The sequence below is a fragment of the Gasterosteus aculeatus genome, chromosome 2 (genome assembly GCF_964276395.1).
Source record: "Gasterosteus aculeatus chromosome 2, fGasAcu3.hap1.1, whole genome shotgun sequence".
NCBI lineage: Eukaryota > Metazoa > Chordata > Actinopteri > Perciformes > Gasterosteidae > Gasterosteus > Gasterosteus aculeatus.
Window position 1 is genome coordinate 2,098,992 of NC_135689.1, and position 23,666 is coordinate 2,122,657.

Below are 23,666 nucleotides of genomic sequence, written 5' to 3' on the forward strand. Positions count from 1 at the left end.
TCTCGAGCTGAACCTTTCGCGCCCCGCTTTGCTTTCATCCCTCAGACTCTTACTCTCGGCTCAGCAACCCCCCCCTCCGACCCCCCCCCCGTCCCCCAAAAAAAGGCACAGAGATAGAAAGGTGGGAATTTGCAGACTGGGGCTTGCCAGCCATGTTTGAACGGTGAACTGAGAAGAAAAGGTGCCGAGTGCAAAGGGAGGGGGGAAAAAAAAAGGGCCTCCAAATGATTGACAGCTCAATGAGTTGGCTTCAGTCCAGCACGTCCTCACAGGCAGACTGACATCAGGCCTCAGAGGACGCGCACGGGCTTTATGAGCTTAATTAACATGACATCAATCTCCAAAATGATCCCTGAACTCCAGCGGTGACAGTAGGAAGTAAAAGAGCTGTGAGTGTGTGTGTGTGTGCGTGATCATTTAATATGCGAGGATATTTAAGTGGAGTTGTCACTTGTTATTGAGGACACTGACCCATATTGGGTGAGGACAGCGAAGCCTGCGGCTGGAAGCCGCCAAGTGTTCCCTCCTGATCCCATCAGCGCCGCGTGCATCTCGCTAAACGCACCGCGCAGAAGAGCGGACGCGGTTACAGTCCGTCGCCGCGCTCTCCTGCAGCCCAGCCGCCAGAAACGATGTGATTTACGACATTCCTCGACATTGTTTCCGTGTGAAACGGCCTTCGTTTTGTTTCTTTCGTCCTCGTCTCTGTGGTTTCAGCCGCTGCGTTGGATCGTCACACCGCGAGGAAGTGGGAGCTTAAGTCTTTCTTCACCCCCCCCGCCTCCCCCCTTTCTCCCTCTATTCATAAACAAAGACGGGTTTTGATTTCACTGTGCGGGAAACAAACGTTGGGCGTGTGGGAGTTTTGGGCCCAACGTGTAGCGGCGTTCACCACCTGCTGCATTGTGTGGCTGAATGAAAGCCGGCCCGTCGAGACGCGAAACACACACCTGGTACGTCGCTAGTTCCGTTAGCTGCTAGCAGTTAGCCAAACACAGGCCGTACAAAACGCACAAAAGCGCTCGGAGGGGGGGGGGGCTGGGGTCAGAGGGTCCTACTCGGTACCTTAAAGACATCGCACACTGATACCCAGCACAAAAAAAACCAAACCCCCCCGGCCCCCCGGCCCACCGGCCCCCCTCAGGTCGGCCTCACTAAGCCAGGCAGTGATCAGCCGCCACATTAGCTCGGTACCAACGCACAGGAAAAACACACAGCTGCAAACAATGCGGCTGAAAACAGGGTGTGTGTCGCCCCCCCCCCCACACACACACACACACACCCGACAGCCCCCCTGCTGTTAACACCATCTACATGGACGCCAGATTTATACGCATGCTAATTCCCGTCCATTTCACCGCCGCCGTAATGGACGGGCCGGCAATTACACACCAGAGAGAGGGAGCGGGAGGGAGGGGCACCGCCGTCTCCCCGCCGACGAAACCCGACTTCAACAAAGAGCGCCGTGCTTGCGTGGAGGTGAGCGACCTGCCGCCGGCACGCCGTCTTTTGTTCCTGCTAAAATAACGCGGCCCGGTCAGATGGATGTTATATAAATAGCCCCCCGCCCCCCTCGGGGCCCCCCTTTAGGGGGCTTTGTGTTCCTCGGCGTGCGAGGAGGGCAGCGTGCACGGCGCCGCTTTTTTAATTGGCATGGCGACGTGCCAAATGATGTTGGAGAGAGAGATAGAGCGCCTCTGCCTCTCACTGGCTCTGTTTGCGAGTGGATGGCGGCCATCTGCCGGTCCCACGGGCGCCGCTCGCCGCCGCTTACCCACTCGTGTGCGTCGACGTACGGCGACTCTGACAATGTCGCATCGTCTTCCGGAACACGAGGTCTTAAAAACCCAACAATGCAACAACACCCATGCGCACTTCACGTTGTTGCAACAAACGGATCTCGCCAGCTTCCCAAAGTCGCTGGAACGCCACGTCTGCGTCGACAAAAAGGGAGCCGCTTGTTTCGTGATGTTCTGCGTCCTCCTTCTTCTCTCTTCTAACTCCTCTCCTGCGTGTGTCCACAGCTCCTGGGCTTCGTGTACGGCTGCTACGTTGTCAGCGCCATCACCGAGGAGGAGGACAGCTGTGAGTCGCTTGACACACACACACACACACATACAGATGTGCATTAACTCACACAGATGTGGCCGAGAACTCGAGGAACTGAGGGGAACACGTCCACGTCTTCTGCAGCTCCGGTTCCTCTCGCTTACCAGACATCATGACGTGAGACATAGAAGACGTTACGCTTGTGATGGACGACCCGGCGCCCGTGACCGCGTAGGAGGCGGGGTCAGGGGGGGGGGGGGGGGGTCGGCCAATCGGAGGGCAGGAAACATTTGATCTGAGTGTCCGTGGTATTAACCCTGAACCCAGATTCTACACACGTATTCATACTCACGGAGGAGGAGGAATCGGTTGCATCTTCTCCCAATTCATTTCATTTTTCCCAATCTGGCGATTGAAGCGTGTTTGCTCATCAAAAGAAACGTGATGTACAAATTCAACTTGTCATAATCTGCCCCAAAACCTTCCATTCGTACGGCTCAGATGCTGGAAAGAAAGCAGCTCATGGCGGGAAAACCCCCGGCCTTCGTCACTTCCCTCCACGTTTTGGGTAAATCTCACGCGTTCGCCCTTTTCACCGCCTGTTCCATTTTTATCATCAAATTCCGTGAAGCGCTCCGTGTTTCCCACACGGGGGGGAAATCACAGGCTCCTGCATCCTGTAAACGCTTGTCGGAGGACTAATTCTGGAGGATCTGGAGCCGGGCTGTAATCACGCCGCACGCACTACTTTCATCCCAGACCTGCAGACTCGTGTAATTTAGGGGGGGAATTCTAATGTGGCGACCGAGTGTGTGTGTGTGTTCCTGCAGAAGTCCCGGCAGGTCTTTGGTGGTCACATACCGGAGACGCCCCCCCAGCACCACTTAATCTAAGTAATCCCTTGAGGGCAACAACTCAACACGAGTCAAATCCACTAAAAAAAGACTTTTCCTTTTTGTTTATTTTGGGCTTTTGAGGTTCTGTTTCCTCCCCCCTTCTTCCTCTCGTCGTTCCGCTCCCTCGCTGGTGGGAATAATCGCCGCTTGTTGTGCTGAAGATCTCCGGCTCTAACGAGGTTAGAGGAAAGTTAGAGGTCCCCGGCCCCCCGTTTTATCAGCCTCGTTAAGCCCCTCGCCGGTCAATAAAAGTCCCGCGGCTGATTGCGCCTCGGCGAGGGGAAGAGAGGGAGGGAGGGAGGAATCCTCGGGAGGGATGAGAGAGACCGGAAGAGGGGAGGGGGAGTGGGGGGGGGGGGGTGTTGGTGTCAGGTGGGGGGGGGGGGCGGTTAGAAAAAAGGAGCCGGGCCACGATGCCGAAACAAACAACAAGATGAACTCCTCTCACGGCGAGCACTCTCTCACTCTCGGGGGAGACGGGGGAGTTGGATTCAAGTGCTCTGGCTTGCATAGAGAATAAAGGGGGGGGAGATAAAGGGGTGAGAAACACACACAGTAAAATCGCCAGTGTTAATACAACACTTAAAGAGTCAATTTTAACACTACCTCAGTGAACATATGGTCCCTATCTACAGAGTGTTAAATGTACACTGAACACAGAGTTAAATTTCCAGAGTCAATTTTACTCTGGTAAGAGTTAAAATGTGACACTAGGTGCAGTGTAGTGTAATAATATTAACTCTAAGAAGTGTCAATCAAGTTTTACACTATGTAAGAAGTAACACCCATAGTGTTATTCACATGTAACACTAAAGAGTTATAAAAGAAATAACCTTTCCAGTGTTAAACCTACTTTACACTATGTTGATTATGAAATCACTCCAAAGAGTGTTGATTTTTAACCAACTCCTACCAGTGTTGCATATCTATGCAGGGGGAAAAACACACAGACAATTGTATCCGTACTGTAATACATATTTATTCGAAGTAAACATGAAATATTGGCATCAAAAGTAAACCTAAAACATGTAAAGCTCACATCTTATCACAGTGGCAAAGATCTTGGTTGGTGCTGGATGACAGGAATGTTTTGATCAACATGATGGTATCTGCAAAGACAGCAAACTGTAATCAACATTATGATCTACAACCCCATACAAGCTGACAACCTGAAAATACCCTATTTCAGCTTTAAAAATCACAAACACAACTACATTTTCGGTCAAGTACATCAACTTATTACTTACCACCAGAGCACCACAGTACATTAAAGAACAATCTGAAAGAAAAAATGAAAATATACATATTAAGTAACTACGTAACTACGTAGACCCCTCCGCCGTAGCCTGACGCGCACCTCCGAAAAAATCTAACTGCGAGTCGAGTTGACGTAGATCGCAAGTGCTGTGATTGGTCCGCTCAGAACGTAATTTGCGGCAGTTGCTGACATTCGAAAGTATCGAAAGTGCACTTGCTCGTCCAGGTCCCTCAGTGGGTGAACCAGTGTTGTAAATTCACGTCTTCTCCGTAGCCTGCGCTTCAATATGAGCTTCGGCTCACCAAGGATTCGGCACCCGCAGAAACACACAGCCACACCCGCCGCCGCCGTAACGTGGAAGCATAAATTAAGCAGCAGCTACAGCCAAAGACATAAAGAATAGACATCGACCGCTGCTGCCTAGTGGTGCTGACGAGCCGCGGGGCCGCCAGCTTGGACCGGTCACCCGCTCCTCTCAGTGCCAGCTGGCGCAACGAAGTGTCAGCGCATCACTCTGAATACAAAAGCGGATGTTCACGGGATTTTGTAGGCATGACACCGAAAACATGATTCGGCGTATTTTAATATTCATAGTAGGCATAACAGTAATAATATTCTGGTATATAATATAATAAAAAATATTTGTTTGCGCCTCAGCAGCCAATGCAGCGTCTACTATTTATATGTCTATGGCTACAGCAGCAGCTAACGGGAACCGAGCCTCTCGGAGCCGCGGCACGTCCGCATGTCCGCGACATGTCCCGCTATGCTCGACCAAATTGTGACGCTAAAGCGATTTGCTCCGGCTCAAATAGAAATAATAAATATGACTGCTTCAACGATTTTTTTTCTTCATTTTACTGAAATAAATGTGCAAGCATGACACATAACACACCACGACAGCTCGTCCTCGCTGACATTAACGTTACCTCGTGTCGTTTTTGTTCAGTTTGGTGTTGGTGGTCAGACATTTGGCTGCTACATTTAAGCTAACCGCCGACCCGATATCACGTTAGCCATTTGAAATTCGGTATTTGAAGACACGAACCCAACATTGACTAGTGTGGTGAATGAATACGTCCCTTTATTCTTATACAGATTCTACTGGAATGAAGAAAAACAACGGGAATAGTTTATAGTAGAAAGACTTACCACAGTATTTCGATGCGAGGAAGATGGCGATGCCAGAATCCACATTCTCAGTTTGACCGGGAAAGTTGGTGTGCGGGGCTCTCCAGAGTATTCTTTGTGATACTCTGGAAGGTATCTTGCTCTAATCAGTGTTGAATCAGGGCCTGAGAGAGTCAATAACACTGACAGAGTAAAACCTCTGTTAACTCCGATTATTTTCACCAACACTGGAAGTTTTCTGGTTCAATTTTACTCTGTCCATTGTTGGAAAAACTCCGGAAGAATTAAAATAGTTTGACACTGCCTTTTTGACACTGGCAAATTTACTGTGCACACACACACACACACACACTCCCAGATAGACACAACACCAAGCATCACACCGTGTGTGTGTGTGTGTGTGTGTGTGTGTGTGTGATCTCCCATCTCTGTATTAACACATGTGCTCTCTCCAACATCTGTGTGTGTTACCTGGATGCGTGTTTGATAGAGTGTGTGTGTGTGTGTGTGTGTTCAGCACTTATCGGTGTTGAGCAGACACACCGATGCGAGTCGAGGGGGGAAATCCTCTTTGCAAAGTAGGTCGTGGAGTCGGAGAAGCCGAGCGCCGGGATTAGCTCGCTTTGGCGCGTCTGCTACTCACGCCGCCGCCCCTCCGTGCCGAGTCACGTCCCCCCGGGACGTCCTGCGCGGGACGGAGGGCGCCGAGCGCGTCTCGCTTCTGTGTCCGCGTTCTGAGCGCCGAGACGCAGTCGGACGCGCTTCGGTGTCCCGTTCTGAATGTCCTCCTCCTCGTTCTCCGTTATCACGCATGTCTCTTAACGTGTCGCCTCATCTCGCTGTCTTGTCTTTTTATTTCCTCCATAATTCACGTGTTTGATCCTTTTTGTTTTCAGTTGATTTTATTGGTGGATTTGAACCGTTCCCTCTCTACCATGTCAATGAGAAACCATCTCACCTCCTCCTGAGGCCCGTGTGCCCGTAAGTATGCGTGTGTCCGTGTCTCCACGTGTGTTTCATATGTTCATGTGAGCGACAGTGAATACAAGCGTCGCCTCTGTGACGTCTTATCAACGCAATCCTGACACACGATTAAAGCAAATACAAATTGTGTTATATTATTAGTTGTTTCTTTTACTATTACCGTTACATTTAATCATTATTTTTGCTTCTGCTGCTGTTAAATTTATCATGTAAATGGTACAAACTGAGCATCTATTCCCGCTTCTGTCCTCGGATTCTTCTCCAGTTGCCCGTTGAAGGTTGTGAGATGTAAAATATTGGGCTAAATAGATTATTTTTTTTATTTTTTATTAATTAGATTTTTGCCGATATCACCCCAATATGTTTTCAATGCTGCGCTGGCTCGTTCCAGTATTTTTCCCAGAATGCAAGCTGTTTTAAAAAACGAAGGCGAACCAGAAGCGAGACGCTTGGTCCTTCGGCATCCGGAGCCTCGGGTCACGTCTGGGGCGTGAACGTCTCTCTGCAACGTGCTCCGTCCTGTCGGAGGGCCGTGTGGGGGGGGATAGAGGCCCCCCGTGACACAGTGTGTGTGTGTGTGTGTGTGTGTGTGTGTGTGTGTGTGTGTGTGTGTGACAGGAAGCACATGGAGAAGAACCTGTCAAATGGGATTTATCAATTAGTCGTGCAGAGAAGTTAAAAGCAATAATTCTGGTGGGGAGTCGTGTCGTAACTCTCTGCCAATATGAAATGAATATTTTATTATCTTCTTGGCAGTTTAATCAGCTCCGTCTCTAATGGGGGGGGGGGGGAGGACGTTTGCCCCCCCGACCCACAGGGAGTGATCTCCGGGAGGAACTGACTCCTCTTTGTTTCCTCCTCTCTGCAGGTCTTCGTAAGTGAGGGGAGCGCGTCTGGCGAGGAGGTTTCCACGGAGACAAGAACTGGCTGTTTTGACACAAAAAAAAAACGTCCCCCTCGGTTCAGTGGAGGGACACGCCAGCCCCCCCCCCCCCCCCCCCCCAACCCCCACTCCTCACCCCACCCTCCCCCTCCACCCTGCTTCATGATTTCAACACACCGTTTACTGTTGTGCCGGCCAGAAAAGACGACACTTCTCAGCCGGGGTCCATTGTTTACCAGGCAGCCCTGACGGGTTCCTGGAAAGAGAGGGGGGGGCTACGGGGGCTACGGGGGCTACGGGGGGAGGAGGGGGGGGGGTATTTACAATGCAACAAAGCCTCGTGTTCTGTCTTTTCCTTTGAGTTCTCTGCTCAGGTCCTCGTTGCTGTGACCAATTGTTCTCCCCGACACTGTAAAGGGCAGCGAATGAGGAACTACCGTGTGTGTGTGTGTGTGTGTGTGTGGGCGGGGCCCGGGGCTCCGTCTCCTGGGGGGCTCCGTCTCCTGGGGGGGGGGCCCCGGGCCCTCGGTGGTTTTACCATCGCGCTGCTGGTTTTGGCTCAGATCTCATAGTTACGGTCCTGTTTACTTTTAGTATCCGTGCAGGAAGAGAAGCAAGGAAAATAGAAAATGTAAATACTGAAACCAGAGAGGGGGGAGGGGGGCCGGGGGGGCCGGGGGGGTAAAGTTGGAATGTCGGCGTGTAAGTGGGGCTCAAGCTGCATGTTACTTCTATCTTTTTTTGACTGTTCAACGAGGTCTGAAGTTTCTTCTGGTTTGAGAAGACGTGCTTTGTTTTTTCGGGGTGGGGGGGTGAGGGGATGGAGGGGGGGGGGGGTCATTACATGGTCAATCAAAGGTCACGTTGTGTATTTTTATCTTGTAAACAGCAATAGTTTCTCCTGAGCTGCGGTGGGTTTGGTCTCTGGGGGGGTGTCGGGGGGGTCGGAGGGGGGGGGGGCAGCTCGGTCTGATGCTTTTAGGATGTTTTCTTTTCTTTTATTTACAGGGTTTGCTTTGTTAGAACATGTTGGAGACACGAGTAAGCCAGACTGTCTTCAGGTGGCCGTGAATGAGACGCGGCTCTTTATTCGACCTTTGGTGGGGGGGCGGGTGGGGGGGGTCACGTGGCCGTCGCCCGACTGCGAGCGGCTGCTGCTCTCTGCTGTTCCATCTGCTCACCTACAAGTCAAACACACAAAGACCACCCACCACATCTGCTAAGACCCTTTAGATACGTTACAGACACTCATCTAATCACAGTTACACATTAATCATAATCACAGCACATTCTGAAGCATTTATAGTTCCTAATTATTAGTCACCCTTTTTAATTTACATGGTTGTAATATATTATTATCACTATTACTAATTCACTGTGAAGTTATTTGTCATTATTAGTTTTCTGTAGGGAAAGAAATCAATAACACATTTTATTTTATTTTTGTCCCAAACAAACAAGGACCACCTACAATGACTTTTTAAATTAATTGAAATAGTAATTAGTGAAGTAATTTAATGCATTTGAAAAATAATGCTTGATATGACAACCATGAGGTATTAAGACACGTGGACTTAAATGATAAAAGGCTGTAAAATGTGTCATTATTATTATTACAAAGCAGGATGCCTACTTGTTTATAGCTGTAATTAGTGTGATAAGCCAATTATTATTCATAAGTATGATTATAATACATCGTACCGCTGTGCAGCATGAATCTTTGCTTCGCCCTTCTGGTTCTTACGCGATTATTTTCTTTATCATTCAGGTCGAGTTCATTTTTCCTCCATTTACATATAAATCCACCACGTTGTCACAGCGCTATTTGTCTGATTAGAAATAATCGGCGGATCTATTTTCATTGGGGATCGAACGGGTCGTAATCAAAGCGATTCTTTCTATAGTCGCTGGCTGTAAGTATCCTGCCGCGTGGCGTCATGTCGGGACGGACAGGAAGTCACCCGGCCGCCGTGCGATGGCTCAACTCGGTTTGGCAAGATGCAATAATTGAATGTCTCTGATGCGGTGAGACTGAGGGGTCCACTTAGAACCCTTTTGTGAAACAACGAGTTCTTCAAGGGGCCCCGCTGGAAGAGAAGGCCCACATGGAACCACACCCCGAAAAAAGTGACGTGAACAATGACCGCAGCGCGTGAGCCCCCCGACCCGTCGGGGTTCCAGAAGAATCCCTGTGTTCATGACCACGGGGAGGAGGTTCTGGGTGGAGCGTTTCACCGGTCGGTCTGGGCCATGTCAATAAAATGATGATTTTGTGATTTGAGAATAGAAATCTTGGTAGGTTTGGGAATGTGTAACCCGTGTCGTCTGTGTGGTTTTAAAGGCTGCATTGGACCGGTGTAATTAGCGGTTCTAGACGTTCTGTTCATTCATTCATTGCCTTTAACATCCGCATTGCTGGAGATTATTCAGAATCTCAACGTGTAAATGTTTAAACACCGATCGTCAACCCTGTCATTCCAATGCAACAGTAATGCGGAATACTGTGATACCGGCCAAGCGGCCCTAGTTCTTGTTCTAGGTAGAACCCCTCGGACCCCTTTGGGGACGAGCCGAAGAACCCACTGGGGTTCTAGTGAGCACCTTTTCGTCTCTGAGTGGAGTGTGTGGGTCGGTGGACGCACACAGCACCTCGTAGTGTAACATAATCAGTATTAGTAGGAAATGCTACTATGTGAAACTAGTCTTCCTCAGTGCAATACAGCCCCCCCCCCCCCTGACCTTACCAATTAGTGTGTTTATGTGCTGGTCTCCACCTGTTTGTTTTCTTTGCATAGAAAGTGGAAGCGGCCTCTTTTCTCCTCCGTGTCGCCTCGATGTGACCTGATTGTGTGTAATCCTATTTATCGTGTGTGTGTAAATACGTCCGTTAATAAAACAATGTGACTTTTAACGGCGTCCCGTCGTGTATAAAACACACACACACACACACACACACATGCAACGGTATTAAAAAGTCAGCGGTCACTGATTATTTATTGGAATCAGCACGAGGCCCCTCGGGTACATGAAGGCCCCTCAGGACATGAAGGCCCCTCAGGACATGAAGGCCCCTCAGGACATGAAGGCCCGGACGCTGCCCCTGATGACGGCCCTGCAGATGGGGCAGTGCCGCAGGCTGGCGGCGCAGTCGGCGCACACCACCAGGTGTCCGCAGGGGATGAAGACGATGGACACCAGCTTGTCCATGCACACCTTGCAGGTCCTCTCCTCCTGCAACTGCCGCAGCAGCTCCTCGGGGCTCGGGTCCGTCGCTGTCCGAGGAAACGACAAAAAGACGCACAAAGAAAGTCACTTTGAGTGTCGAGTCCGCCGTAAAAGTCAGCCACTGCGAGGCGTTTGACCTCTGACCTTTCTCTCTGATGGGTGTTGGTGTCCTCACGGTGGCAGCGTTGGACCCCTCCGTCGTCTCTGCCTCTGCAGGACGCACGAGAAGACGGATCACGTTGCATGTTTGGGTTATTTCAAATTGGGCACTTAAGATTTGCACTTTTCAAATTGTAAAAGAAAAACACATTTTTGAAGAGGTCATCGTGGAAAATGATTGAGGTCAAACATGCCGATCCTTAATAACTCAAGTTGGTATTGAAAATACTCTGATTAGATAGATAGATACTTTTTGATCCCTCAAGAGGGAAATGTTGTTATCACAGCAGCATGTACAGGGAAGAATAGAATAAAAAGATACACATTATATACAATTTATACAGATAAATAATATTAAATTATTAAATTAAATTAAATAAACTGAAACAAAAGAATGACCTTCAAAAAGAGACAATAATAATAATAATCTGATTAATGATAATTATAATTAAGTAATTAATTACATTAATACGATTTGGTCCCTGAAAAGAAGTAAAAAAAAAACAGTTTTCTGACCCTTGACCCTTATATAACATTTAGTTATAAATAAATAAATATTTTTGTGTACAGCAAAACGTGTGAATATCTTCTGTTTTTTCAAAATACACTTTCATCTTAAGAGGAAATAACTAAAGTACTTGTTTAGGACGGAAGACATTGTGGTTTTGGCTGAAATATATCTGAATAATAAATGACCACAGAGGGTCGTAACTGAAGCACGGCGGTAGAGTGAATAAATCAAAGAGCCGCAAACGTCTGGTCATCACACTTCCTGGATCGTATACAAATACATGTATGAACTGCAACGTTTGAAGTACGTTACCGGCGCTCCGGGACCCCCGCTGGTCCTCCTGCTCCGCCTGCAGCACGTCGGACACCAGGTTGGACACGGAGGTGTAGTGCTGCCCCGTCAGGAGGAACCTGGTCCTGACCAGGCTCTCCACCAGGGCCGCCTCGAAGCCCATCTGCAGCACCGTCTGCACCACGGGGGAAAGCATGGCCGAGGAGGCCGCCAGACCGCCCACCACATCTGGGAGACGATTGAAAAGCCAATTTTAACATTCGGTTCCTTCATTTTCAGGAAGGGCAACGTGCGCGCTGTCCTCCCAGGGAGCCTCCGGCCCCCTTTGGCACGGGGCGAGCTGCAGAGGATGCTGCGTGTTCCGCACCTCCGGCGTCGGCAGGTGAGCTTTCAGGAGGATTAAAGGTGTTTGCGTGACGTACCGTTTCTGGAGCCCGCGTCTCTGCCTGCGGAGCTCTGCGATCCGCTCTAGGAAAGAGAAGAAAACGTCATATTTCTGAATCCCGGCGCGTCGCCGTGCGAGCGGGGTGGAGCTTCCTCACCACGGTGTCGTCCAGGTGGAAGTGAGAGTCCTGCACGTTGCTGATGTAATCCTGTCCTCTCTCCTGGATCAGAAACTCACATCTGAGAACAACACAAAGTCTGAGACATCTCCTGAAAGAATTCTGTAACACACACACACACACACAAAACTGCGTTACCGTGGAAACCACTTGGCGTGCTCCTGCCAGGGGTCGTCCCCCGGCTCCCAGTTCCTCAGCCCCCCGTCGCAGTGGAAGCATTTGACGTTGTCTCCGTGGCCTGTCAGGGTGGACATGGACTATCGTTATGATCGCATGTTTGTCTGATTATTGTTGCTGTTATATAATACTCATAATATATATATTTATATATATATATATATATGTGCCGTTCTAGGTTCTACTGCTGAAGGACTGGATTTGCACATCGATGGCACTTCTGTCCATCCCCCTCGGTTCTGACGCCATGCGGTGAATCATACGGATTGTTAAAAGACAACCGTCGCACTTTTGTGATTTGTAACATCAAGACATGCAAACGGATTAAATTAAAGTTGAGATGAGGGTCTTTGGACAGAATCGCTCTACAGTTCTCATTGCTCTTGTAAACCATACTTCTAAAGATAAAAGAATCCCGTCGTAGGTCGAACTGTAACGCCGCACTTTATTTATCTGCATTCTGTGTCGCCTGAAGCTGTCGAACTTCTCTAGCAGCCCCAGTGTTGTCCAGGTGGTTCTGTCCACAACACCATGACTCAGCAGGACAATTGTCCCATGGACTCTCTCACAAAGAGAGGTCACTGCTGGGGTCAGGGCCGACCGACCGACCACAGAAACACGCATTCACACTGCAAAAGGCGCTATAGGTATTTCAGAGAAAGCAGAAGGACGGCGTGAGATGTGAAGTGAGACAACGTGCACCTGTGTAGAAGAATCCCGCCCGTGCAAGAACATCTGGCTGGACCGAGGCCTCTGCGGGCCAGTTGTGGAAGGTGGTGACGCGCGTGTCCTCGGCCTCCAGCTGCGGGTGCACGGCCTGCCCGGGCGTGCCCTGCTCGTCCATGGTCATCCTCTGCAGCTGGCTCAACAGCTGGCCGTCCACGGAGTCGGAGGAGCCCGCCGGCAGGGGCACGTTGCCCGCGGGCCGACCCAGCGCGAACCCGCAGTCGGGGAAGTGCCGCCGGTGCTCCGCGGCGGGGAGGTCCCCGCGCGCCCAGCACTTCAGGACCCCCCCGCAGCAGAAGCACTGCACCTCGTCCCCGGGGCCCAGGTAGAAGAAGCCCGCGCCGGCCAGCTCCCCGGAGGTGACGGGCGCGTCCGCGGGCCAGCGCCCAAAAGTTCGAAGTCTCTCGCCTTCGCCCCGCATCCGAGGCGCCTCGGGGGCGCGCGGCGCGGTTCCCCTGTCGTCCGTCATTGTGTGGCGCGCAGCTGCAGCTCCTCGTCCTGTGCCGCTCGTCCCCCCCGCGGTCCATAGTGGGGCGCGCACCGAGGGGCAGCGCGGCGCGCCGCGGCCCGCGGGGAGACGGCCTTCCAGAACGTGTCCCGCTCGTCCATCCTCGAATGGGTGAAAAGGCGAAGCGTCGCTCCGCCTCTTCGGACGCAACAAAGAAACGCCCCGGGCCCCCCCCCCCCCCCCTCCCCCCCGTGACGGCGAACCGGGGTGTCAAACACACGTAGAACCTTTGACCTTAGCAGAGTAAAGGCGACGGAGGGCGAAACGCTTCAACTAAAACCTGATATTGACATTTCAAAACCTTTTTTTTTTCTTCTGTGACCTAAAGGCGTTGACTGTACAATAACGATAAGTCATAAAGCGGCTGCTGGATTCCTCTCCTTCTTTGCTCTTGAATTTGTGAGACGAATAGTAAAGATAAAGATACACAGCAAAATTCTTTAGAGTTCATTTTCCGGCAAAAGTGTTGAAGTGCAGAGTTGAAATCACACTGCAAAACGTTAATTCAACTCTTACAGAGTCAGTTGTACGAAAAGAGCTGGAGTCATTATTCAGTGTCAAGATCAGATGCATTTGTGACACTTAGTAGAGTTAAATGAACTCTTTGATAGGTTTGAAATGTAACTGTACAGTGTCACACTTCTTGGTGTTGGGTTTAACTCTAGGTACTGTGGCGCGTGGATTAGAGAGGGTGAGATGGGAACCATGTCCAACCATTGATGTCAAAGTGTCCCTGAGCAAGACACCTAACCCCTAATTGCTCCCCAGGCTAAAATGCAAAAACCATGGGTTTGAAATGTAACGTAAGTCGCTTTGGATAAACGTGTCAGCTAAATTATGTGTAATGTTTTTAACACTGGGCAGATTTATTTTTGACACTTATTCCGAGTTAACTTGTTAACACTGACGAGATTGAGACAATATAAACACCAGTTTAGAGTTAAAATTGAATCTCACAGTCAATTCAACTCTCTGAAATGTCCTATAGTTTCACACGCGATGGCTGCAAGTTGGATGTGCGATTAATCGTGGCGTCAGACGCTTTTGAAACATCAAAACCAGGACATGTTTGTTTAGTGATTATTATAGTCTGGATAGCGTTGGTGAATTAATCACACGGTCTTTCTAAGAAGCAGCGTGGTTTGACCTTTGTCGGGTTTCGGTGCAGCGCGGTCGCCCCCTGGCGGCGACACGCAGCAATTACCACACGTTATAAGGCCAGAAGACGCTCACATCGAGTTAATATGCAGACACGACACGGTTATATTTATCAGATAATCATATGTATCTGATAAGTGATAACCATCTAATCATAAATCACATATATGAGATTGTAAGTCATATTTCTGAGGATGTCTCTTTAATCGTCGATAAAATTAGAAAATTTCTCAATCCTTTATTTATTCCTCCACATGGTCATTAATGTCCTCCCGTATTGATGAAACGGACCCGAATCTATTATTAGCGCGTTAAACCCCAAAGAGAAGGGCGCTCCAAACTTTAGCCCCCCCGCGGGGATCGCCGTGCACTGCGGCGGCGGCTGGGAGCCCGGATGAGGGCGGCCATTGGGGAAGTGCGGTGCTACAACGTGACCGAGCAGGGCCGTCTCTCTCCCTCTCGCTGGAATAATACAGAAACAGTAACAAGGCAAAAACCGAGGTCCGGAAACATCCAGAGCTCCGGAAGGAAAAACGGGTTGAACCGGCGACACGTGACGTGGAAAACCAGGATTTTCTTCCTCTTGTTCTTCGGTCGTCTTTCGGAGCTCCAGACTCCTGAAGTGTGGAAGTTACGGTGCAACACGGCGGAAAATAACACACTCAGCTGAGCCCGCTTACAACCGCTAGCACCCCCCACCACTCACTCACTCACTCACTCACACACACACACACACACACACACACACACACACACACACGCACACCCTCCCCCCAACACACGCTGAGCGGCGCGGCTAGCCGACATAAGCTAGCAGTAACTGAGCTGTGTGAACTGGCTTTTTTTTCCCCCACTTCTTTTCTTTTTTTCTCTCTCTCAAATCACGGGGCCTTGGAAAAAAATCCAGTCACAAGCTCAGGCTCTTGTGAGAGAATCCAAGGACCTGCTTAATGAATTATGTCTGCCACAAGCATTGACCCTCAGGTAGGATTTGTACCTCGCCCGTAACACAGCTTTGCGAGCTAACGTTAGCTCAAGCCCGCTAACGGTTAACGATTTTCTTCTTATTGGGCTACGGCTATTTCTCGGAGGTGCTAGCTAGCCACCGACGTTAACCGGGTGCACGTAGCTAGCTAGCACGGCTACATTCCGGCCGGCGGTTGCATGTTTTTAACGGACGTTTAATGGGAATGACGCTTCAGTTATACGTTAGCATGCTGACGGTGTATAAGCATCATTTAACTGATATTACGCAACGTTAGCCTCCGCTAGCCACCCTATGGCGGAGTACGTGAAAGCTAACGATACAATAAGTATCACTGAGGTTCAAGCTAACTTACTCATCTCAAGTGTCGGCTAAACGTTACGTTGAAGGTGCTGCAAACACCCGCATCGTCTCTAGCGGGGCTTTAAACGTAGCAGGGCTACTCATTCAAACGAAGTTACAAGCCGCTGTTTTACGCTATTTGCGTTCATACAGCCCGTTTATGAGGGCTTGTCACGTTAGCATGCTAAGTTACGTTAGCTCAAGTTACACACCAAATAAATGACGCTTAACGATTACAGCCAGCTGGATTCATACAGCGCTTTTCTGCGTAGAGTCACGTTAGGTAACCGTGTTGCATTGCGTCTGTCCAGGAAGTAGTCGTAGTGCTCCGAGCGTTACGTTGATAGCAATAAAAAGCTGCAATCAATCTGTGTGAAATCTCCCCCAAAATCAGCTATAAAATAACCGTGTCCATTCTCCCTTTTCATGCCACAACGTGGATGCAGAGATCAAAGGGACAAGCATCTAAAGGTGAGTTGTGGCCTCGCACAGCACTGGATTGGTTTTGTGTGTACCTGTTCATCCTGGACACACTCTCATCATACACACTACTATCCGGCTACACAGTGTATTAGGAGCATAATACAAACACTCAGGGATTCAAGCGTCATTTACTGTCATCATGCAACACCGGGACAAGCAGAACAAAACATTGGCACCTTCCAGTTGTGCATTTTATGATAGACGGACATACATGTGCACGTAAGCAGGAAGGAGCCACAGTGTGGAGATCAGATGTCACGTTACTTTGACTGTCATGGTTAGTATGACATATCAATAATGACTGGGAACTGTTATGTACTGTAGGACACACAGAGTACAACGTCCACCGTGTCATTGAACAGGCAGCCGGCCCGTGTGTGATTTTTCCTTTGTTTGCTGAAAGTAGCCATGTGTCCACAATGCATAGCAGGTTCAACCTGCACCGCGGTCATGCCGTCTTTGAAGCAGTTTTTATGTGGTTGGAAGTTGCATAGTATCACATAGTTGTTGTTGTTTTTTTGTCGAGTATTACACACACTAGACACTTGATAGTGTCTTGAGTCCCGAAAATTAGATTGTAGTCTGCTTGGGAGAAGGGAGAAATTCAATTCCCAGCATTATCCACCCGTCCTCATTCTGAGAATATTGAAATCATATTCCTAAAAGCACTCACTCCCTGTTGGAGGTATTTTTCGCACATTAATTAGTCCGTCTGCTCCTTTTTGTCACCTTAAATCCCGAGAGATGTGGTGCTGGAAAACGTTGACATAAATCAGAAGAATGTTTGCCTCCACTAACCCCGTCTGCAGCATTCATTGCTCTCCGTTCCTCCTTCGCGTCGGCGGTGCCGACGGTGTTGGTACGGCCTTGTAATGGCATTTTCGTTTTTAATGATATTCTAGTCAACTTTGATTTACTGCAGGAGGAGGTGTGTGACCGGCAGGCCTAGCTGGCAGGCCCGGGCCGATTCACCTCCAGGATAGGCTCAGCTGGACACGGCTCAGGGATTTAAGAAGGAGAAAGGGTTTTGGGGAGGAACACATGCACGCACGAGGTGGACAGACATATTATAATTCCTGAATCGATTATATGATGTGAGAGACGATACCGTTAAATCTTTTTCAGGAGTTCAAGTGTTTTTGTTGTGCTGTATTGGAGCTGAGCAAATTTAAACATGCATTTTTTGGGGGGGATGTTTCCTCAACTAAATCAACTTGTATTTAAATGTACGTTAATAAACTCTTTGTTTTCTTACAGTGCAAAATGGTTCGCTGCATCAGAAGGAGGCGGTCCATGACAACGACTTTGAGCCTTACCTCACCGGTCAATCCACGCAGGTACGGCTCAGGTCATTGCATTACATCACAAGTAATCATCATCACATGTTTGCAGAAAAAAAACGCAGGGACACACAAGAGCCCCTTGCGTGTCGCTCGCGTGCCTTTTCACCCCTTCCTGCGTGCGTCGACCCATTTTTCTAAAATAGCGTTTCACATTTCTGGTTTCATAGCATAATACCGCTATTTTTAAAAGAAAGATTTTTGAAGAGAGAATGAATTAGATTAAAGAGCTTTTGTTGGAAGAAATGCGGAAATATGACCACTTCTACAAGCCGTCGTTGGTGGACTATGAGGCTGCGCGGATGGCCTCCGATTTAAGGAGGGAGATCGCCACAGACATCGGTTTGCCGGTAGAGGGGTGTACAAAGATGTGGAGGCAAATACGGGACAAATATGTCCGCCTTTAGTCTTTTTAGTCAAGGTAGAGTCTGAAGAGGTGTGTCTTTAGTCTGAAGATGTGAAGGCTCTCTGTGGTCCTGATGTCATTAGAGAGCTTGTTCCACCATTTAGGAGCAAAGAGTGGTGAGCTAGTCGAGTGTTTTGCTCTCAGTGAGGAGGAACAAGCAGTTTATCAGATGCACAGCGGAGAGTGCGGGTCGGGATGTCGGATTTGACCAGGTCCTGGATGTAAGCTGGACCCGATCCATTCACAGCATGGTACGTGAACACCAGTGTTTAGAACTGGATGAGCCACCGGTACCAGTGAAGAGAGCGGAGGAGTGAACTAGTGTGGGAGAATTTAGAAAGGTTAAAGACCAGTGGAGCTGCTGCATTCTGGATGAGCTGCAGAGGTGGAATGGCGGTAGCAGGGAGACCTGCAGGAGAGAGTTACAGTAGTCCAGGTGGGAGATGACAAGAGCCTGAATCAGTACCTGCGCTGCCTTCTGAGTGAGAAGAGGACGTATTCTCCTGATGTTGTAGAGAGTGTATCTACAGGATTGTGTTGTCGCAGTGATGTTGAGAGTCAGGGAGAGTTGGCTGTCGAGTGTCACGCCGAGGTTCATAGCAGTCAAAGTGGGCGTTAACACGGAACAGAGTTCCCAAAGTTCACAGTCAGATCCTGTGTAGGAGAATCTTTCCCCGACAAGAGAAGTAGTTCAGTCTTGTCGGGGTTGATTTTCAGATGGTGGGCGGACATCCACTGAGAGATGTCAGTCAGACAGGCAGAGATCTGTGCGGCCACCCGGGTGTCCGAGTGAGGGAAGGAGAGAATTAGTTGGGTGTCATCGGCATAGCTGTGGTAGGGGAAGCCATGCGAGTTGGTGTAGAGCGAGAAGAGGAGGGGACCCAGGACTGAACCCTGAGGAACTCCAGAAGTAAAAGGACAAGGTTCCGACACAGATCCTCTCCCAGGTTACCCCGGTAGGTACAGAGAAGGGAGAGAGCAGAGCCTGAGACACCGAGTTCCTGAAGGGAGGAGATAAGGATCTGGTGGTTTACTGTGTCAAATGCAGCAAAAAGGTCCAGAAGGATGAGTATATTTATGAGTATATTTGTTTATTTTGACTTTCTGACTTCAAGCTCCGGACTTGAAATGTTTGCATCACATGAGTGGAAACAATCCCACGCAGCCACTACTACATTTTAAGACCGTTGTTAAAAATAATCAGATAAAAGTTTTATGTTTCTGAGATCATCAAACTAATGATCTGTTAATCATTACAAAACTACTGCTATGTTTAAAACAAACATTTAAAACGTGGTTATTACAACACAAATGTGAAACATGATTGTGAGTCGTCTTTATTAGTTTCAACTAAATTGTAGGACGGCATGGAGTTAAGTCACTTAGTGAAATATGTTTTTCAGTTGTTTCTTGTGTATAGAATAGTTGTGGTAGTAGTTTTATTTGAATCACATAGATTGAATCAATCTGTCACTCTGCTGACCTTCATTCACCAGAACAACAGCTACCAGTCCATCACCGACCCCTACCTGTCCAGCTACTATGCCCCCTCCATTGGATTTCCGTATCCCCTCAGCGAGGCCCCCTGGTCCACTGGCGGGGACCCCCCTATTCCCTACCTAACCCCCTACGGACCCTTGAGTAACGGAGACCATCACTTCATGCCGGACACGGTGTTCGGGCAGCCGGGGGGCCTGGGGTCCAGCATCTACCCCCACCGGTTTAACTTTTTCCCCGAAAACCCCACCTTCTCTGCCTGGGGCACGAGCGGCTCCCAGGGGCAGCAGACTCAAAGTTCGGCCTACGGCGGCAGCTACAGCTACCCCCCCAGCTCCCTGGGGGGCACCCTGGTGCCTGATGGTCAGACGGGCTTTCACAGCGACACCCTCAACAAAGCCCCCGGCATGAACAGCCTGGAGCAGGGCATGGTGGGCTTGAAGATCGGGGGGGACGTCGGCGGCCAGTGCTCGGGGGTCAAGGCCGTGGGATCCGTGATCGGGGGGCCGGTGGTGGCGGCCACGGGGAACGGAGCCACGCCCATCGGAATGCCGCCGCCCAAACCCACCTCCTGGGCGGCCATTGCCAGCAAGCCCGCCAAGCCGCAGCAGCTGAAGGCCAAGCTGAAGCCCGGGATGTCCAACCTGGGGGGGGCTCTTCCCCCACCTCCCATCAAACACAACATGAACATCGGCACCTGGGACAAAGGCCCCGTGACGAAAGTAGCCACAGCTCCAATGCAGCACCAACAGCCTATGGGCCTTCCTCCCCATGGCATGCCCCCCCAAGGCCACATGCAGCAGGGACCCATGCACCCCCCACCTTCCCAGTCCATGGTGCAGCCCCAGATGCAGCCCATGGCCTTACAGACCCACCATCACCAACACCAGCACCATCAGCCACCGCCTCAGCCCTACCAAAACCACAACCAGCCCCCGCAACCCCAGACCCGCTGGGTGGCCCCTCGTAATCGCAACCAGGGCTACGGGCAGGGGGGCTACGGGCAAGGGGGCCCCGGCCACGACGGCGGCGGAGGCGTGATGGGCATGATGGGCAGCGGCAACTGCGGCCCTCCACCGTGCGCGGGCCAGGGCCCCGGCGGGGAGTCCCACCCTGTGCTGGACAAGCTGCGGGCCGCCCACGCCTACAACCCCAAGGACTTTGAGTGGAACCTGAAGAACGGACGAGTTTTCATCATCAAGAGCTACTCCGAGGACGACATCCACCGCTCCATCAAGTACTCCATCTGGTGCAGCACGGAGCACGGCAACAAGCGGCTGGACTCGGCCTTCCGGGCCATGAGCGCCAAGGGCCCCGTGTACCTCCTCTTCAGCGTCAACGGCAGCGGGCACTTCTGCGGCGTGGCGGAGATGCGCTCGCCGGTGGACTACGGGACCAGCGCCGGCGTCTGGGCGCAGGACAAGTGGAAGGGAAAGTTCGACGTGGACTGGCTGTTCGTCAAAGACGTGCCCAACAGCCAGCTGCGCCACATCCGCCTGGAGAACAACGACAACAAGCCGGTGACCAACTCCCGCGACACCCAGGAGGTTCCTCTGGAGAAAGCCAAGCAGGTGCTGAAGATCATCGCCACCTACAAACACACCACCTCCATCTTCGATGACTTCTCCCATTACGAGAAGAGGCAGGAGGAGGAAGAGGAGGTGCTCAAGGTGGGGACAGTACTCACTGTGTTGCCTAAACTATACCAAAAATACACAGACTGCACCATTACACCTGTTCTTATGTTTCTTTTTGTTTGTGTCTCAGAAGCTGATTGTTGTTTTTGTCTCTGTTTGCTCTTCTTTGCTCCTTTCGACAGACCTTTGAACCTTCTCCGATACCCAACCGCTCTCGGTTGGATCAGGTAAATATTCATTTTATGTAAATAATGGTAATAATAATTAGTGTGTTGGTGGGACTGACACATAAGCTCTCATCTTATTCCTCCTCTACTATTGAGCGCTTCGTACTGATGATGGACTGATCATTGATCCTCACGTGTTCCCATCCAGTGAAGACGACATTTTCTGATATTCGATCGCTGCTTGAACGTGAATGAAATCGTCAACGTTGTTATGTAATATAATATTTAAAGGTCTGTCACTCTTTTTAATGTTGTTTTTGTGTGTTCTTTTCCCCCCAACAGGAGCGCCAAAACAGGAGTAAACAATAGAAGACATTATCCTTGATCAACAGTTACAGACTAGGACCTTTGATTTAAGAGACAGAAGAATATGAAAATGCAAAGTCCGTCATTTTTTTCCCTATTTAATCCTGGTCAATCTGCCATTGTCGAGACTTGTTTGCTTTTAATTATTGTTTTTTTGCCCCATGTACCTCCCACCTCACGTGCAGGGATAACAAGTTGATTAATGTTTCGCCAACACACTCTTTAATTGTCGTCTTTTTCTTTTTTGAAGAATGTTTTTCGTCCCGTTCCATCTTTTCTCACCAGACGGTTTTAGCTCAGCTGACCCCCCCACTGCCACCCCACCTCCTTCCAATTGAATCAGGGTTGAACTGCAACGCGGAGGAATAAAAACAAAAAGAACACAAATCTGCCACTTTATATTTCAGTACAATCAGGAACGGACGTGTCCTGCCCCGGTGTGACCGCCAGGGGGCGACCTCGCCACGCTTCGGCGGTTTGACTGTGCCAACCGGGTCGGAGGATCCCCGCGGCAACGTTAATACAACTCAATGTTTTATCTATTTTTCATTCAGATCGACAAAAATCTCTATTTTTTGGCTTACTACTGACAATTTTCATTTCAGAAACCTGTTTTCTGGAGCCTTAATGTTTTTTTTTTTGGTTTTGTTTTTCTATTTTTTGGTGACTTCTCAAAAGAACTGCTCAAACAGTGACACTGCAGGAGAAATCAGGGATAGTGTGAAGTCACACGGGACTCGAGACATTTCCGAGGAGGAGTCGCAAAGGCCTCTGGGAAAAAATAAATAAATGGATGTGTCCTCCACAACCAGAACTCTCACCGTTTTAAGTCAAAAAATTGTACTATTGTCGTCCCTCACCCCCCCCCCCCCCCCCCCCCCCCCCCGGCTTTCTTTGTCTTCGTGGGGTCTTTTGTATGTTTCATGGGGAGACTCTGTGTTCGCAACCCAGTGAGACACTTCTTTCATCCACCCTTTTAAGTTGTTTTTAATCAGAATTATGTAATGTAACTGCTAGATTGAATTAATTACTTTTCTTTAGGTCCACAGAATGGGGGGGTGTCACATGTTTTTTGTCCATTCACCGTCATCCTGTCTTAATCCTGTCTTTGTTTTTGTTTTTCCCCCCCTCAAATATTTTTTTGCAAGGTCTATCATGTTGGTCGTAATGTTGAGCTTTAACGTAGGAGCCTATATATTCATGGAGAAAGCCTAAAAATATGTATAACCTAAAAATTAATGTAACTGATTTACTATCAAGTAAGAAAAAAAGATTAAGAATGAAATGTGGTTTCTGTGTGTTTTTTGGTTGCTTAAAAAAAAATGTTTCTTCTCGACGGAAACTATTTAACAATAAGTCACGAGTTGGTTTGTGAGTTGTCGAGTGATGCTGCTGGTGTGTGAGGGGGGAGAGGGGATGTCTAGTCTCCCCCCCTCCCCCTGGTATTTGTGTACAAAAAAAAAAACCTGACATAGCGTCACGGTAACGTGGGGAGAAATATTCACAAATATTGATGCTGCAATTTTTCTGTTGGAATATTTGACGTGTGTGTGTGTGTGTGTGTGTGTGTGTGTGTGTGTGTGTGTGTGTACCTGACAGGATTCCTCTCCATCCTTTTCTTTTGCGACTGCACTAATTCCCCCCCCCCCTTTCCCTGGTGTATGTGTGACCATAACTTTGTCTCACCGCCACAGACTGATGAATGACGTGTGATAATAAGAAGGCGTTAGTTCTCTTCTGGGGGGCGGGGCTTGTTCTAATGACGCGTCCTGGTTTTCCTTCGTGGGAAGAAATCCAGCCAACCATCCGCCGATCTGTTGGCGTGGAAACGCTCACCTGCAGTGACCTGAAACGAAGACAGGGAGCTTTGTGGACGCTTGGATGTCCGAAGGTTCTGCAGCTGGACGGGTTTCTTCCTGTTGTG

The 23,666-nt window shown here is 49.5% G+C and overlaps 3 protein-coding genes and 1 long non-coding RNA gene across 6 annotated transcripts in view; 2 read left to right on the plus strand and 2 right to left on the minus strand.

Annotated features, from left to right (window-relative positions):
• The window catches only part of nkain4 (sodium/potassium transporting ATPase interacting 4), a 29,921-nt gene extending 22,090 nt beyond the window's left edge, over positions 1-7,831 (plus strand). The window contains exons 5-7 of one of the 2 annotated variants that reach the window (XM_078082221.1): positions 2,025-2,085; positions 6,231-6,315; positions 7,187-7,539. In XM_078082221.1, the coding sequence (XP_077938347.1) occupies positions 2,025-2,085; positions 6,231-6,315; positions 7,187-7,196 (156 nt within the window). In that variant the 3' untranslated portion in view covers positions 7,197-7,539. Of the gene's footprint in view, positions 1-2,024; positions 2,086-6,230; positions 6,316-7,186 lie in introns of both variants that reach the window. The other variant, XM_078082231.1, reaches the window with a different exon arrangement.
• Positions 3,905-5,559, minus strand: LOC144383685 (uncharacterized). Its single transcript, XR_013451101.1, has 3 exons — positions 5,356-5,559; positions 4,193-4,224; positions 3,905-4,054 (listed from the first exon to the last, which is right to left on the minus strand). It is a non-coding gene; the product is annotated as an uncharacterized LOC144383685 (long non-coding RNA).
• A 2,330-nt stretch (positions 7,832-10,161) lies between the features above and the next one.
• Positions 10,162-14,556, minus strand: birc7 (baculoviral IAP repeat containing 7). 2 transcript variants are annotated; one of them, XM_040194167.2, is made up of 7 exons: positions 12,830-14,556; positions 12,089-12,188; positions 11,933-12,011; positions 11,810-11,855; positions 11,409-11,615; positions 10,571-10,636; positions 10,162-10,473 (listed from the first exon to the last, which is right to left on the minus strand). In XM_040194167.2, the coding sequence occupies exons 1-7, from the start codon at positions 13,320-13,322 to the stop codon at positions 10,274-10,276; spliced, it is 1,191 nt and encodes a 396-aa protein (XP_040050101.2). In that variant the 5' UTR covers positions 13,323-14,556; the 3' UTR covers positions 10,162-10,273. The 2 variants fall into 2 exon arrangements, with proteins under 2 accessions (XP_040050101.2, XP_077938330.1); XM_078082204.1 differs by having other exon boundaries at positions 11,930-12,011.
• A 188-nt stretch (positions 14,557-14,744) lies between these two features.
• LOC120829467 (YTH domain-containing family protein 1) lies at positions 14,745-23,027 on the plus strand. Its single transcript, XM_040193583.2, has 6 exons — positions 14,745-15,503; positions 16,293-16,317; positions 17,587-17,666; positions 19,572-21,242; positions 21,392-21,436; positions 21,719-23,027. The coding sequence occupies exons 1-6, from the start codon at positions 15,477-15,479 to the stop codon at positions 21,743-21,745; spliced, it is 1,875 nt and encodes a 624-aa protein (XP_040049517.1). The 5' UTR covers positions 14,745-15,476; the 3' UTR covers positions 21,746-23,027.
• Positions 23,028-23,666: the final 639 nt, after the last annotated feature.

Coding starts and splice junctions, on each gene's coding strand:
- birc7 (XM_078082204.1), bottom strand. CDS start 13,322: ATGACGGACGACAGGGGAACCGCGCCGCGCGCCCCCGAGGCGCCTCGG. Junction 12,189..12,829: donor GGCGGGATTCTTCTACACAG/GTGCACGTTGTC, acceptor CCACCCTGACAG/GCCACGGAGACAACGTCAAA. Junction 10,474..10,570: donor AACACCCATCAGAGAGAAAG/GTCAGAGGTCAA, acceptor TTCCTCGGACAG/CGACGGACCCGAGCCCCGAG.
- LOC120829467 (XM_040193583.2), top strand. CDS start 15,477: ATGTCTGCCACAAGCATTGACCCTCAG. Junction 16,318..17,586: donor AAAGGGACAAGCATCTAAAG/GTGAGTTGTGGC, acceptor GTTTTCTTACAG/TGCAAAATGGTTCGCTGCAT. Junction 21,437..21,718: donor ACCGCTCTCGGTTGGATCAG/GTAAATATTCAT, acceptor TCCCCCCAACAG/GAGCGCCAAAACAGGAGTAA.